Raw genomic sequence first — 15,656 nt, 5'->3', positions numbered from 1 at the left:
GGTACGCAAAGACCATAATGTCTTCTTCTGAGAGCCCCCCAGCACATCAGCAGCAAACTGAGGTATTGTATTTTTTTTTTTTTTCTTTGTTCTGTAAAATTTTTTGGTGATACAACTATGGTCATTGTTTTTTAACCCTTTATGTGTTCTGTATTCACAGGAATATGAAGCAGAGGGGCTTACAGAAGGAGACGGACAGGGTGGAGAAAGACAAGGAGCGGGAGCGCATAGTGTAAGTTTTGAACAGACCGATCCTCACATACAATGCACTACACCCAACACAAACATTCATGACAGCACACACAATACATATGCCTCGATCTAAGAACATTATTAATTTTTTTTTTTACATTTTTTTTATTAGTCCTCACAATCCGGGGCTCGACATAGAGTTCCTCAAAGCACCTCCCATAGTCGTCGGAATGATAATCGCGGCGGTCGCCGAAGAGTAAGTTCCTTTTTGTTTTGTTGTGTAGTAAAATGTAAAATTCATGTGTTGTAATCTTTCCCTTTTTATTGTTATATTTTTCGTAGGCTTCACAGCGTGCTCCCGAACAAGATGATGAAGAGGAGGGCATCGATGTGAACACCCTCATCGAAGCAGTACAAAGTAGGGAGCCGCTGTGGAACATGTCGGACCGCCGCCATGCTGACCAGTTAATCACCCGACGGCTATGGGAGGAAGTGTGCAGTGCTGTTATGGATAACTGGGAGGAACTCGATGCTGGGGCCCAGGATCTAGCGCGTAAGTATTCACACTTCATAACCTTATTTTAGCATGATTTAATGTGGTGTATAGTAACCAATTTTTACTATCTCTTTCCAGGTAACAGGATTATCGTGCGGTGGCGGTCAATCAGGGATCGTTTCAAGAGGGAGTTTAATAAGGAGATGCAGGCCCCGAGTGGATCTAGAGGACGCAGGAGCAGATACAAACATGCCAGAGCCCTGTCGTTCCTACGGTCGACGCTGCTGAGCAGAAGGTAAATATTCAACACCACATGTTTTCAGTCAAACTGAAAAAATGTGTAACCTTCAATTTTTTTGCAGCAAGGGCAATTGTAATATAAAGATACTAATATTTTTTTTCTTCTTCTTTAACAGCACTTTCTGCAGCACTCGGGAGCCTGCATCAGAGTTGCAGCCCTCTGGAGCGATCCCTCGAGAGTCCGCCACCGGCGACCACGTCGACCCCTCTGTTTCTGCACCTACCCTTTTGTTTGATCCCTCAGCCTCATCCACCAGCGCTGGAGCAGCAGGGCGGACTTCGTCACTTGAAGCTGCAGGTGATGAGTTAGAGTTCCCTTTACCCCACCCCTCTGCCACTGCCGCAACTTCTAGACCAACTTTGTGGTCAGGACGGCAGCGCCAGAGAGGTCAGGAAAGGAGCTATGCGCCTGACTTTTTGCATCTGAATGCATCCTTTCACAGTGCCATCAAGCTTTTGAGTGAGCAAACGTCTGCTGGGTACAATATGCTTAACAAAAGCATACTTGAACTCAGCAGTCGTCTTGATAGGATGCAATCAGATGCAAACCAGTCACCAAGGCACTGTTTTTTTCAGGCGGTCCTCAGGCACATGGAAAATCTAACTCCTGACCTGCAGATGCATGTGATGCAAGGCTGCCACACTGCTCTAGCGCAGGCGATATCCCATGCCCCTCCACCTACCCTTCATGTGTCAACACCTTTCCCCTCTCAATCCACCGTCTATCCTCCCATCCGTCCTCCTCCTGTACGTCCTCCTCCCGTCCATTCTACTCCTTCGTCATTTGTTCCTTCCCCCCTTAGTCTTTCCCAGTTTTTAACGTCCCCCTTCCATTCTTCCCCTTTAACTTCTCCGTTATCAATCCCAGCAACACCTTCATACCTCACACACACCACATCTGCACCTCAAGTCTCTACACAACCTCATGTTTTCACCACCCATTCCACTTCTGTTCCTCCCCGTGATGTCCTGTCCCCCACTCTCGACGTGGTCCGCCCGCCTGTCAGCCCCTCCGCTACTATCTCCACCCAAAACTATGAGAATCTGTAAAAGTCAATAAATAAACAGTTTTTTGGTTTAAAAATTTTTTTATTGTCTTTCTTTTTTTTTTTCTTTTAATTTTTTAAGTCACCAAGGTTATGGCAATAGTAACATTAACAGTGTTTAAAGGGTACCGTTGCAAAACATACAATGCTGCATTAAAGTACAAAGATTTTGTATGCAAACAAAAATTGGTATTTTTACAAGTATAAAAATAAATAAATTTTTTACACCATTTCATACTGCCAGTCAACTGATCCTGCAGGAGACATGAAGTAGTCTGCAAAACTGTCCCGCATTCTGCAGACTGCAACTGGACTGCGAAAAGTGGGGTTTTGGTAATCCCGTAAGGTGCTTTCTGAAACATTATCCTCCAGGGAAACTTGTTCTTTTGATAGAACAAAATTATGCAGGACAACGCACGCTTTGACCACATCATCGACAGTTTCAGTCTGCAGTTTAATGGCAGTTAGTAGCACTCTCCATTTGGCAGTTAGGATGCCAAAGGCACATTCCACTACTCTGCGTGCTCTGGTTAAACGGTAATTGAAAATTTTCTTCCTCTGGGTCAGTCCACTACTTCCAAAGGGTTTAAGCAAATGTGGGGAAAGCTGGAAGGCATCATCTCCAACACAAACAAATGGTAACGGTGGACCGGTGGTTCCAGGGAGAGGTCTAGGGGGCGGAAAATCAAATGTCTCTCCATATAAACGGCGCCCCATTGGTGAATTTTTAAAGATTTGTGAATCATTTGCACGTCCATACGCACCTATATCCACAGCGATGAACTTGCATTGTGCGTCAGCTATGGCCATCAACACAATAGAGAAATACTTCTTATAGTTATAAAACTGTGACCCAGAGTCTGAAGGTTTGACGATCCTTATGTGCTTTCCATCAACTGCTCCAACACAATTTGGAAACTGGCAAATCTGATGAAAAATTTGGGCGATCTCCAGCCACCTCTCCTGTGATGGCTCTGGGATGTATTCCACTTGTAGGCACTCCCACAATGCCCGGCAGGTATCTCTGATGATCCCCGAGATGGTGGATATCCCAAGTCGAAATTGAAAATGGAGGGATGAGAAGGACTCTCCAGTTGCAAGGAATCTGTTAACAAAAAGAAAAGACAATACTTTATAAAAAAAATACAAAAAAAACCAACACAGTTATAAGTCTGATGAATGAGAATCATTTAATAAAAAAATGACTTACCGAATAGTCACCATGAGACGCTCTGCTGGTGATATTGAGAATCGCATCTGGGTGTCTCGTCTCCGTATACAGTCTTCCACATAGCCCAATAAAAATTCAAAATTTTCAGCTCTCATCCTCACATAATTGAAGAACTTTTGAGGGTTTTCCCTTAGTTCCATGTAAAGCGTGGAATAAACACCACGGGTCATACGTTGTGCTGTGATGGGATGGATCCACAGCCTTCTCTTACGCCGCTGCCGTAGGATTCGCAGTCTTCGTTCCTCCCTCTCTCGAACGCTGACTGCCAACTGATTTGCCTCAAAAGTAAAATCTGCATAGATCTTTGCAATGTTCGCCAGGACTCCTTCCATTTCTGCCACTTTCTCTACAACCTTTCAAAGATGTGGTGTAAATACACGCTATATATAGTTTTCCAGAAGTTTCCAGTAGCCAATCACATTGAAATCCTCCCCTTTTTAAAAACGGATCCGTCAAAAAACGGTTGCAACGGATGTAAAAACGTTCACAACGGTTCTAACGGATCCGTTTTTTTAACAGATTAGGGCAGCTGATCCGTTAAAAAACCGGATCCGTTAGAACCGTTTTTGAACAAAATTTGACGGATCCGTCGATCCGCCACGATGTCGGACCCAACTGACGCCACACAACTGAAGTGTGAAAGAAGCCTAAAATTCCTGATTATTAACCTGCAGGTTCCTGATGAAAGATCTCCTGCCCATGTGTCATCGCAGCCCTTGGGGTCAGGGTCCTGGGCTGATTCTGGATCTAAACACCTGGCTAGCTTTAGAGATCTTACATGTGTCTCATACAAGTCTATGGCAGTGATAAATGGTCAGCGAGCTCCTGTACAGCGCAGCACCTCCTACATAGCTACACATCTGCACATGTGGATTGCACCGCTGCCCGGGACGGATCAGATCTGTAATATTAGGCCATGGTCACACTATCAGTATTTGGTCAGTATTTTACATCAGTATTTGTAAGCCAAAACCAGGAGTGGAACAATTAGCGGAAAAGTATAATAGAAACATATGCACCACTTCTGCATTTATCACCCACTCCTGGTTTTGGCTTACAAATACTGATGTAAAATACTGACCCAATACTGAATGTGTGACCATGGCCTAACATCTCCTGTAAATCAGATGTGACTGTGATACAAGTCTATGGGTGTGTAAAAAACGGGATGCCATACAGAGTCACGGAATACCAGTGTATTTTACTACTAATCGTGTGTGTTTGGTGTCACCACTTACCAAGCTTTGCACCAATAAAGGTAGATTACTTTTGTGGCCGTTCCTATCCCTTTCTCACGGCTTCTTCCTTGTTTTGGTTTTCATGATTATAAGGGCTCATTTCCACATGCGAGGCACACGTCCGTATCTCGCATGTGGAAACCAAGCTGTGGAGCCGGCACTCGGGAGCGGAGCGTGCGGCCGCATAGGAACACATGGAGCTGCACAGCTCCGCTCCAAAGTGCCGGCGCCAGAGCTTGGTTTCCACATGCGAGATACGGACCTGTGTCTCGCATGTGGAAATGAGCCCTAAGACACCAGGTAGGTGGGAAGGAAGGAGCCCAGAACTGCTGGCCCAGAGGAGGGTGCGATGAGCGCCTGTGCTTGGGCTGAACAGTCATTACAGGGACCCTGTCCGGCCGGGTGGTGGCATTTTCCTGCAGCTATAGGGTTAATAGCATTGGGAAGGTTCCCGGCTGCAGTCCTGCAGTGTGGTATCGGGGAACGGAATTCTCCCCGGGAGACACCGGCTTTGTTATAAGTGCGTGCAGTCACCGCTGACAGCCGGCGGCTCCCGGGAGGAATAATGAGCGCTCGTGGTCAGTGCACCGGACGCCGGGTCTGCAGCAGTGACGGGCGCCCCGGTCATCGCCGGCGGCTCCCGGGAGGACTAATGAGCGCTCGTGGTCAGTGCACCGGACGCCGGGTCTGCTCCTCATCCGGACGTGTCTGCAGCAGTGACGGGCGCCCCGTCCATCGCCGGCTGCTCCGCGCGGTATTTGCGGCTTTCTCCGATGTTGCAGCATTCCTGCACCATTAGACCATGCCGGCTCCTTGCATTGTGTAGTGTGGGCTTTTTTCCGTGCACGTTTATCAGCGGTGATTTTTTTTTGCCTCCGTTTGATGTTTTATTTTCAAACCTTCCCGTTGGCTTTAATAAAACCTCACTGAGCCCTGTGCGGATTCCATGCGTCTCTGCTGCACTGCCGCTGGGAATACCCCAATAATTACCATTACAGGTTTTACCTGCAGAGTTTCCGTCATCACATTCAATCTATGGGGATTGGGGAAAATCCACAAATAAAACGCAGATTTACGACAAGAGTATTACGGACCCTCAGCAGCACCTGCCGCCTCCGTGACACGCGGTATACTAAGCCCCTGTACAGGGCAGCTCCAGCACCCGTGTGTCTGCTGCCGAGCGGGGTGTCAGGGTAGCGCAGGTTATAAGCCCCGCCTCTTCCTGTCCCTCGTCCATGTGACCTCTCCTCGCCGGCATCCACCGGAAGTCCCGCGGCCAGCTGGTGTGTGAGGAGAGGTAATGTGTGCGGTTGTGCACTGCTCGGTGCGGTGTTCTTGCACAGCGCGGACGGGAAGCAGCGGTGGCCGGCCACGTGACTATAGCTGTGACTATTCGCGCCGCCATGACCTGTACCACGTGACGTGGGTGTCCAGTAGCGTAGCGTTATTGACTTCCTAGAGCAGAGGAGCCTCCTGCCTGTGGCCCCCCACTATCCGCTCATATCTCTGGGGGAGTCGTCTCCTTATTCTCTGCTTGTACTTAAGGCTCCAGAGTCAGAATTTCCTGCTTTACTATCAGTGCATGGTCTTCTCATCCCTTTAAGTGGTCACATGAGCTTTAAAGGGGCATTCCCATCACATAATATGTATCACCAGGACTTGCCATTATATTACAATAATCGGGGGTCCGATCTCCAGAGCTGTTGCTGATCTCTAGGAACTAAACGTCAGAAGCCCCCCATTTTTTTCCCTTGCTCAGGAATGACCTGCAGCACAGAGGATTAGAGCACGGAGCCATCTGCTCTGCTGGGAGGAATACAGAGGCCGCAGTGTCTTAAAGGGCTCATCCACCACGTAGCATCCTCGTCTGAATGGCTCCCAGAGCCGCTCCGCTCTCCTGTCAAAAATCGTTTTACCTCTTAGATGAATTGTGAAGGCTGCAGCCAATCAGTGTGATCATTGATTGGCTGCAGCAGTCATGTGACTCCCCTCTGGATATTGCTGACTGGTGGGGGACACGGGGCAGACTATGGACCGGTTCAGAAGTGGATCTCCCCAATTTTTAGCTCTGCTGCCCTTTTTATTGTGACTTTCATGACCAATCCTGAACGAGTAATGGAATCCTCACGTCTGATGGAGAAACTGCTCTTGGCCGTGTTCACACATTGAGCTCAGTTTTTCTTTGCATTTTTCTGAAAACTGGGTAAAGTTTTGTTGCTTTGATCGCAGTGTTGGAAAATCCAGACAAAAACAACGAATCTCCTGAATAGTGTGGTGTACAGTGCCAGCAATGAAATTACACTTCAGGAAAACTGGTGTGTGAGTGTGAAATGTGTCCCCCTGAGTTAATTTACCAGCTCTTTTTACTTAAATACATCTACCTTTTGGTTTCTTTAAAAAAAAAAAAAAAAAAATGTTGCGCAGTTTGGCTTTTACGGGATGTTTTTCACGGATATTGTTATGGTTTTAGGCCATAAATCAGCTGATAGAAACTCCTGAATGCGCTCGCTGACAGATTCTCAGTTCACTTATTCTACAGCCACCAATAGACAAGGCACAACCGAGACTATAGAAGGTAAAGGATACTAATTTATAATGAAATCCATTTGCAAAAATGATTTTTTTTTTTTAAATCCCAAATGCACGCATGTAAGGAAAAAAACGTTCCCAAAGGTGGATAACCTCTGGAAGGCAGGTGTCACACTTGTGAATCCAGGAGCAGGGCGACCTATGTCTTCTCTCTTCTAGTTCTTATTCCTTTTAAATCCGCTTTGGCGAGAAAAACTGCATGTAGGACTCCAGTGTAATCCAGGGTGTCCATCTATCAGTGGTGCGCAGCCACTTGTGTTCTGCCTGAGCCAGGCACAACGGGAAACCGTTTATGCGTTGCTCCTCCAGCATATTTTTTTTTTTTCTGTCTCTTGCACCAATCCAGCATAAAAACTGATTTACCAGATGACTGGAGATCCTAGAAATATGTGGGATTACCAAAAACACCAGACACTTGGGTAAATGGAAATGAGGCCTTTTCCTCTGTTTTTAAAAGGGGTTGTCCAGGGCTATTATTTTTTAGATCCATTAGTAAAAAAAAAAAGAAAAAAGTCAGGTAGTTGCTGGTCTACCCAGCGTCGGCTCAGGGCAGTCACCGACCGCTCCTGCCGGAGATTCAGCTGCTCCATGTTCTGGGCTGCTCTGTCAATAGGGCGTTGCTGCCGACGTCATACAGATTGACAGCCAGCCCCCGCATTTAGGAAGTCACACCCTGCAAGAGAGCAGAGCGGTAAAAAAAAGCCACTATTCTGTCGATAACACTAGCAAAAGCTGCTGAATTGCTGGCAGGAGCGGTCTGTGACGACAGAGATTGGTGCTGGGCACGTTCTTATGCACGTAGTAAAAGAATTAAATAGTCCTGGATAACCCCTTTAATTTATAAGTATACCTATTCCTTTTTGTTCAGGGGGTTCTCTCACATTTGTTCATCAGGGGCTCACTGTCTGACAGTTTAGGCCTGGCGGCATGCTCCGCACGGCACACTTTCCAATGCTGCTATTAGAGACTACTTTGCTTTTGCAGATTTGGAGAAGTACAAGCGCGCAGATACTTGCAGAATCCAGTCAACTTTGGCGCAGCGCTTGCAAGCTGATTAACAAAAAGCTTGCCAGCATAGGTCTTTGGCCAGGAAACGGCCACTGTTGCGTTTTTTTCAAACACTTTGCAATTTAACTACTGTAATTAGGGACATAAGACGAGGCCTTTAATTTCTGTGGTTATTTCATGCTCTGGATGTATGGTTCCCCTGTTGAGCATGCCTCGCTATCAGAGTTAGGCTGTGACACCTGTCGCGTGAAGTATCTGCTATATCGCAGCACAAGTGAATGGCGTCTCATTGCAACCCTGGGGTTACTTTGACCACGACAATTCTCAAGAAGTTCAATCTCGTTATAATTTTGGCGAATTGTTTGTTCAGTACCCTCAAGGGTGTGACCCTCTTGTGACCCCGTTCACTTGTATTGCTCCGCGATAGAGCAACAACACCTTTTGAACTTTGGTCGTGTGACAAGTGTCCAGGCCAACGTCGCCCTGTAGCTTCAGCCTAACTCCCATTTTTGCACAGTTCCTCTTGCCCAGATCTGGTGGAGTTATTCATGACTAAAATGTACATCTGAGGCCTAAATCAAAATTCCAAGTGGCTCTCAGCAGAATGCAGGCTGCCATTTTTGGCATTAGGTATTCATAATGCCGACTGCTGACAGGTCACTGATCCCTCACAGATCTGCCCCCTAGTTTACATAATGAATATATGTACATACTGCAAAAAAACCTTTCTGCAGGCAGGCGCCAGCTCTACAGCATATTCGGATATGTACTGTGTTTACAATTATTATGTTTGAGGTTAGGTTATCTGATATAGATATCTATCTATATTATAATGGCGCCCGCCTCGTCTGCACAGTATCAGCCATTGGTGTATATAGAGGTGATTGATAGCCGCTACTGCGCAGGTGCCGGTGGCGTCATCTTGCTAGAGAAATAAATTTCCTCCTCCAAGATGGCGGCAACTGTGCAGTAGCAGCTATCGATCACCTCTATATACACCAATGGCTGCTATTACGCTGGCGAGGCAGGCGCCATTTTCAAGTGGATTTATTTTTTTTATATCAAGATAACCTCAACCATAATAATTCTATACACATTACACATGTGATTTTGCTGCAGTGCAGATTCCATGGCCGGCGCCTGCCTGCAGAAAGGTGTGTTTTTTTTTCAGTACAGGTATATATAATATTCATTATGTAAACTAGGGGGCAGGTCAGTGAGGGATCAGTGACCTGTCAGAAGCCATCAGTATGAATAGCTAATCAGAGCACCACATGAACAGGCCGCCCCGGAGCACAAGCATAGCATTAACTCAAACCTGAAAATAAAAATTACACAACAACCACAAGACGGATTTCATCACTAGTTATCATTGTAATCAGTGTAACGACATCGACCTGACACTGTAGGTTACTGTGCACAATCCTGCTGACAGGTTCCCTTTAAATAAATATTCAGGGGAGAAGTACAAATAGAAGAGCAAAAATGGCTGCATTAGACGGTCCTCTTTAAGGCCACAGGCACACTATCAGTATTTGGTCAGTATTTTACCTCAGTATTTGTAAGCCAAAACCAGGAGAGGAACAATCAGAGGAAAAGTATAATAGAAACAGGTCACCGCGTCTGTATTTATCACCCACTCCTGGTTTTGGCTTACAAATACTGAGGTAAAATACTGACCAAATGCTGAATGTGTGAATGTGGCCTAAGCCGGTTATTCTCCAGCTGCGCCCCTATACACCATTGATCTCTGCCAGCACCACATGGCGCTCAGCACTCGTTGGCCTTTTCTGCTCCTCCCGATCATGTCAGGTTGCTGTAGGTCAGGTTGGCTCTCTGCCCAAAATCTGTTTGAGCTATTTTTCCTGCCAGAGATTGGAGCAGGACTGTCTTTGCTTTCTGGTCAGGCTGCCAGTGATTGTTCAGGGTCATTGATGTGGTTACCTGCCTCATTTAGGCTGTATCCGGTGCAGATTAACAGTCTGGTAATGATGGATGATGATGACTTCCACACAGCGTACAAAACTGGCACACGTCATGGGGCATGACCTCTCTGGTACTGGCGTGACATGAAGCTCATGGACCCCAATGAATGCAAAATCTCCACCTCTCCGTTTCAGTATTTGGTCAGTATTTTACCTCAGTATTTGTAAGCCCATACCAGGAGTGGGTGATAAATACAGAAGTGGTGACGTGTTTCTATTATACTTTTCCTCTGATTGTTCCACTCCTGATTTTGGCTTACAAATACTGATGTGCAAATTGCCTCTCCATGGAGGAAGAGGACGAGAGCTCTAGTGTCACCTATAGGAAGTAGCAATTCTAAAAGTCAATATCAAGTCTTTAACAAGCTTCATCACATGACTTAGGATAAAAGCCAAAATCTCCATTTGCAGATACTGTTTCAGGGTGCTGCCCCTCATCAGTGCAAAGTCTGAGATCTGGTTTGGCTGGGTGAGAGGTGTCTGACTAGAATCCAACGTTTCTCCTTGTGGAAAGTGACATTTCAAGCCTGACATGCCGAGGTGAGGAGACTTTTAACCCCTTCATGACCCAGCCTATTTTGACCTTAATGACCAGGCCATTTTTTGCAATTCTGACCAGTGTCCCTTTATGAGGTAATAACTCAGCAACGGATCCTAGCGATTCTGAGATTGTTTTTTCGTGACATATTGGACTTCATGTTAGTGGTAAATTTAGGTCAATAATTTCTGCGTTTATTTGTGAAAAAAACGGAAATTTGGCGAAAATCGTGAAAATTTCGCAATTTTCACATTTTGAATTTTTATTCTGTTAAACCAGAGTTATGTGACACAAAACAGTTAATAAATAACATTTCCCACATGTCTACTTTACATCAGCACAATTTTGGAAACATTTTTTTTTGCTAGGAAGTTATAAGGGTTAAAATTTGACCAGTGATTTCTCATTTTTACAACAAAATTTACAAAACCATTTTTTTTTTAGGGACCACCTCACATTTGAAGTCAGTTTCAGGGTTCTGTGTGGCTGAAAATACCCAAAAGTGACACCATTCTAAAAACTGCACCCCTCAAGGTGCTCAAAACCACATTCAAGAAGTTTATTAATCCTTCAGGTGCTTCACAGCAGCAGAAGCAACACGGAAGGAAAAAATGAACATTTAACTTTTTAGTCACAAAAATGATCTTTTAGCAACAATTTTGTTATTTTCCCAAGGGTAAAAGGAGAAACTAGACCACGAACGTTGTTGTCCAATTTGTCCTGAGTACGCTGATACCTCATATGTGGGGGTAAACCACTGTTTAGGCGCACGGCAGGGCTTGGAAGGGAAGGAGTGCCATTTGACTTTTTGAATGAAAAATTGGATCCAATCTTTAGCGGACGCCATGTCGCGTTTGGAGAGCCCCCGTGTGCCTAAACATTGGAGCTCCCCCACAAGTGACCGCATTTTGGAAACTAGACGCCCCAAGGAACTTATCTAGATGCATAGTGAGCACCTTAAACCCCCAGGTGCTTCACAAATTGATCCGTAAAAATGAAAAAGTACTTTTTTTTTCCAAAAAAAATTCTTTTAGCCTCAATTTTTTTCATTTTCACATGGGCAACAGGATAAAATGGATCCTAAAATTTGTTGGGCAATTTCTCCTGAGTAAACCGATACCTCACATGTGGGGGTAAACGACTGTTTGGGCACATGGTAAGGCTCGGAAGGGAAGGAGCGCCATTTGACTTTCTGAATGAAAAGGAAGGCGCTTAGGACAGGACGGAGAGGTAGGGAACACTAACGGCGGCTGCAGATCGCCGCCGTCAGTTGGTGGGGGGGCCAGATCGGGGTCTCCAGCCATGGCCGATGCTATTGTAGCATCGGCCATGGCTGGATTGTAATATTTCACCAATTTTCATAGGTGAATTATTACAGATTGCTCTGATTGGCTGTTGAAAGTGAAACAGCCAATCAGAGCGATCGTAGCCACGGGGGGGCGAGCCACCCCTCCTGGGCTGTAGCACCACTCCCCCTGTCCCTGCATGTCGGGTGAAATTGGAGTTAACCCTTTCACCCGGCCTGCAGGGACGCGATCCGGCCATGACGCATATGCTGCGTCACAGGTCGTATTGGCACTGGTTTGGCACTGGTTCTCATGACGCATACGCTGTGTCAAAGGTCGGGAAGGGGTTAAGCAGGGCAGTGGAGTCAGTCGGAGCCCATTTTGGTGGAGTCGGAGGTTTGGCTTACTGACTCCATAGCCCTGCTTTTAAGACAGAATGGGAAATATGCAAATTGTCTCTTCAGAAAGGAAATACTGATGTAAAATACTGAACATGAGAATGCGGCCTTACTTGTACAATCCCTTCTTAAATGCCTGAGTTCCTTGTGAAAAATAATAAAAGCTGGTATTCTCATCTCACACTGGTGCCATTCCAGTGCTGTCGGTGCTGAGTCCTCCCGGCGTTTGTCTCACTTTGGGCCGTCATACAAGCACTACACTGTGTGCAGAATTATTAGGCAAGTTGTATTTTGATCACATGATACTTTTTATACATGTTGTCCTACTCCAAGCTGTTCAGGCTTGAGAGCCAACTACCAATTAAGTAAATCAGGTGATGTGCATCTCTGTAATGAGGAGGTTTGTTGTCTAATGACATCAACATCCTATATAAGGTGTGCTTAATTATTAGGCAACTTCCTTTCCTTTGGCAAAATGGGTCAGAAGAGAGATTTGACGGGCTCTGAAAAGTCCAAAATTGTGAGATGTCTTGCAGAGGGATGCAGCAGTCTTGAAATTGCCAAACTTTTGAAGTGTGATCCCCGAACAATCAAGCGTTTCATGGCAAATAGCCAACAGGGTCGCAAGCAGCGTGTTGTGCAAAAAATGCGCAAAATAAATGCCCATGAATTGAGGAAAATCAAGCGTGAAGATGCCATTTGCCACCAGTTGTGCCATATTTCAGAGCTGCAACGTTACAGGAGTAACAAAAAGCACAAGGTGTGCGATACTCGGGGACATGGCCAAGGTAAGGAAGGCTGAAAAATGACCAACTTTGAACAAGAAACATAAGATATTTCTTGGCCCAGTCTTGACGTTTTATCTTAAGACTGACTTTTCAAAGGTTTTATGGACTGATGAAATGAGAGTGACTCTTGATGGGCCAGAGGCTGGATCAGTAAAGGGCAGAGAGCTCCACTCCGACTCAGACGCCAGCAAGGTGGAGGTGGGGTACTGGAATGGGCTGGTATCATCAAAGATGAACTTGTGGGACCTTTTTGGGTTGAGGATGGAGTGAAGCTCAACTCCCAGACCTACTGCCAGTTTCTGGAAGACAACTTCTTCAAGCAGTGGTACAGGAAGAAGTCGGTATCATTCAATGAAAAACATGATTTTCATGCAGGACAATGCTCCATCACATGCCTCCAACTACTCCACAGCGTGGCTGGCCAGTAAAGGTCTCAAAGAAGAAAAAATGACATGGCCCCTTGTTCACCTGATCTGAATCCCATAGAGAACCTGTGGTCCCTCATAAAATGTGAGATCTACAGGGAGGGAAAACAGTCCACCTCTCGGAACAGTGTCTGGGAGGCTGTGGTGGCTGCTGCACGCAATGTTGATCTTAAATAGATCAAGCAACTGACAGAATCTATGGATGGAGGCTGCTGAGTGTCATCATAAAGAAAGGTGGCTATATTGGTCACTCATTTTTTGGGTTTTGTTTTTGCATGTCACAAATGTTTATTTCTAAATGTTGTGCAGTTATATTGGTTTACCTGGTGAAAATAAACAAGTGAGATGAGAATGTATTTGTTTTTTAAGTTGCCTAATAATTCTGCACAGTAATAGTTACCTGCACAAACAGATATCCTCCTAAGATAGCCACATCTAAAAAAACCCCACTCCAACTTCCAAAAATATTAAGCTTTGATATTTATGAGCCTTTTGGGTTGATTGAGAACATAGTTGTTGATCTATAATAAAAATAATAATCTAAAATACAACTTGCCTAATAATTCTGCACACAGTGTATAGCAAATCAGCAGCGTCATTTTCTGGAGTTTCCCTCCAGACTTCTGTATTGGATTTCAACAACACCAGGGAAAAATCCATGTAAAGGATGACACTAAAATACAAAATATTCCACATGTAACTAATAAAAAAACAAAAGAAAGAAAACTGGCATTTTAAAGGCTGCTTTTCAAGCCCTTAAGAAAAGAATAGTTTTCCTTTATAATAAAAAAAAAAAAAAAAAAAAAAAAAAAATTACAACTTTCTTTGTAATGATGACCTTATAATAATGTGTAATTATTGTTTCCATGTCCAGTATCCCTCTGTTAAATATGATTTACAGCCATCCAGTTACAGTCCTTTCTTCTCTGATCCTGTTCAGAAATGTTGATCGCAGCTGATAAGGAACACATAAATAAGCAGCCATGTGTGAGCAGCCATGTGTGCGCCTCCTCCGTCCTGCTCCGCTATTCATAGGGATTATTCAACCCTACATTTTTTCCCTCAGTTTTTACCTTGCAGCAAACACTTTTGATATTGCCTAGATTTAAGTGTCAGACATGTGAAAGGGAGCCTGTCATCAGGATTGTGCACAGTAACCTACAGACAGTGTCAGGTCGGCGCCGTTATACTGATAAAATGATACCTGGTGATGAAATCCGTCTTGTGGTTGTTGTGTAATCCTTATTTTCAGTTTTTAGCTAATGATATGCTCGTGCTCCGGGGCGGCCTGTGGGGTCTTCATGTGGGGCTCTGGTTAGCTATTCATGAGTATGGCTTCTGACACGTCATTGTCACTAGGATTTACAAAACTTATGTGAACGTGATGTCGGTCAAGTTCGGCACCATATGGCGGTGGCCTTTGTGTTCCCAGCCACTACCCACCATCAGGACACCGGTGGTTGTACATTTTCCCGCACTCAGTGTACGGCCCCATCAGCCACTGGTTGGCGTCCAGACCCTTTTAGGACTTGTGATCTTCTCCCGACTTTGGCAAACCCTGTGTTTCGAGTCATGACTCATTTCTCTTTCTGATCAGCGCCATTGACCCATCACTTGACACTTCCGGATACATACTTTAGTTTAATAACCCATGTAACAAAACGGAATTTAGAATAAAATAATCCCCTGGCATTTGTTTTAGCTCGGTTTATGCCAAGTGGATATGCGCCACTCACTTGGGTTGTTATTACAGCAGATCAGGAGTCTGCGCTTCCTAGCTGTGTACGTGATGGGTATTTCTCAATCCGTTCCAGTCTCATCCTGTTATAGTATCTCAGCAGTGTTTCTTACCGGCCACTCCTTTACCCAACAATCATTTTAAAAGATTTAGAACAGGATTACCCTGTGGGCATTAGGGATGTGTGTGAGGTCTGTTTTTCTGGCACCATCTGTCGGTGTGAACGTGCCGTGACGTTGTTGATTTTGGCATTGGCCGCTCCGGTTTGGAGCATATTTTCCTTAGTTTGTTTATGTTGCTTTAGCGTAGCCTGGTAAATGGGCTTCTTATATAACCTTCTTACTGAACCGCTAACACGTAGCTTCAGCTGCTCGCAGCGGGTTAGTAACGGCTTCAGA

The 15,656-nt window shown here is 45.2% G+C and overlaps 3 protein-coding genes across 6 annotated transcripts in view; 2 read left to right on the top strand and 1 right to left on the bottom strand.

The window, feature by feature from the left end:
* Nucleotides 1-4,601, bottom strand: part of LOC143804440 (uncharacterized) — a 95,368-nt gene extending 90,767 nt beyond the window's left edge. The window contains exon 1 of the mRNA XM_077282543.1: nucleotides 4,504-4,601. The gene's annotated coding sequence lies outside the window, so the exon portion shown is untranslated. The remainder of the gene's footprint in view (nucleotides 1-4,503) is intronic.
* The window catches only part of C1D (C1D nuclear receptor corepressor), a 54,636-nt gene that overhangs the window by 1,801 nt on the left and 37,179 nt on the right, over nucleotides 1-15,656 (top strand). The window contains exons 1-2 of one of the 4 annotated variants that reach the window (XM_077282551.1): nucleotides 5,826-6,818; nucleotides 6,974-7,078. The exons of 2 other annotated variants lie outside the window; for them this stretch is intronic. The gene's annotated coding sequence lies outside the window, so the exon portion shown is untranslated. Of the gene's footprint in view, nucleotides 1-5,694; nucleotides 5,801-5,825; nucleotides 6,819-6,973; nucleotides 7,079-15,656 lie in introns of those variants that run through there. One more of the 4 variants, XM_077282548.1, reaches the window with a different exon arrangement.
* LOC143804434 (uncharacterized) lies at nucleotides 855-2,038 on the top strand. The gene is made up of 2 exons (XM_077282536.1): nucleotides 855-983; nucleotides 1,105-2,038. Exons 1-2 carry the CDS (start codon nucleotides 892-894, stop codon nucleotides 2,036-2,038), a joined length of 1,026 nt encoding a protein of 341 aa, XP_077138651.1. The 5' UTR covers nucleotides 855-891.

The sequence above is a fragment of the Ranitomeya variabilis genome, chromosome 2 (genome assembly GCF_051348905.1).
Source record: "Ranitomeya variabilis isolate aRanVar5 chromosome 2, aRanVar5.hap1, whole genome shotgun sequence".
In the NCBI taxonomy this organism is placed as follows: domain Eukaryota; kingdom Metazoa; phylum Chordata; class Amphibia; order Anura; family Dendrobatidae; genus Ranitomeya; species Ranitomeya variabilis.
Note: the sequence above shows the minus strand (reverse complement) of the source record. Positions and strands in the feature narration are given on the sequence as shown.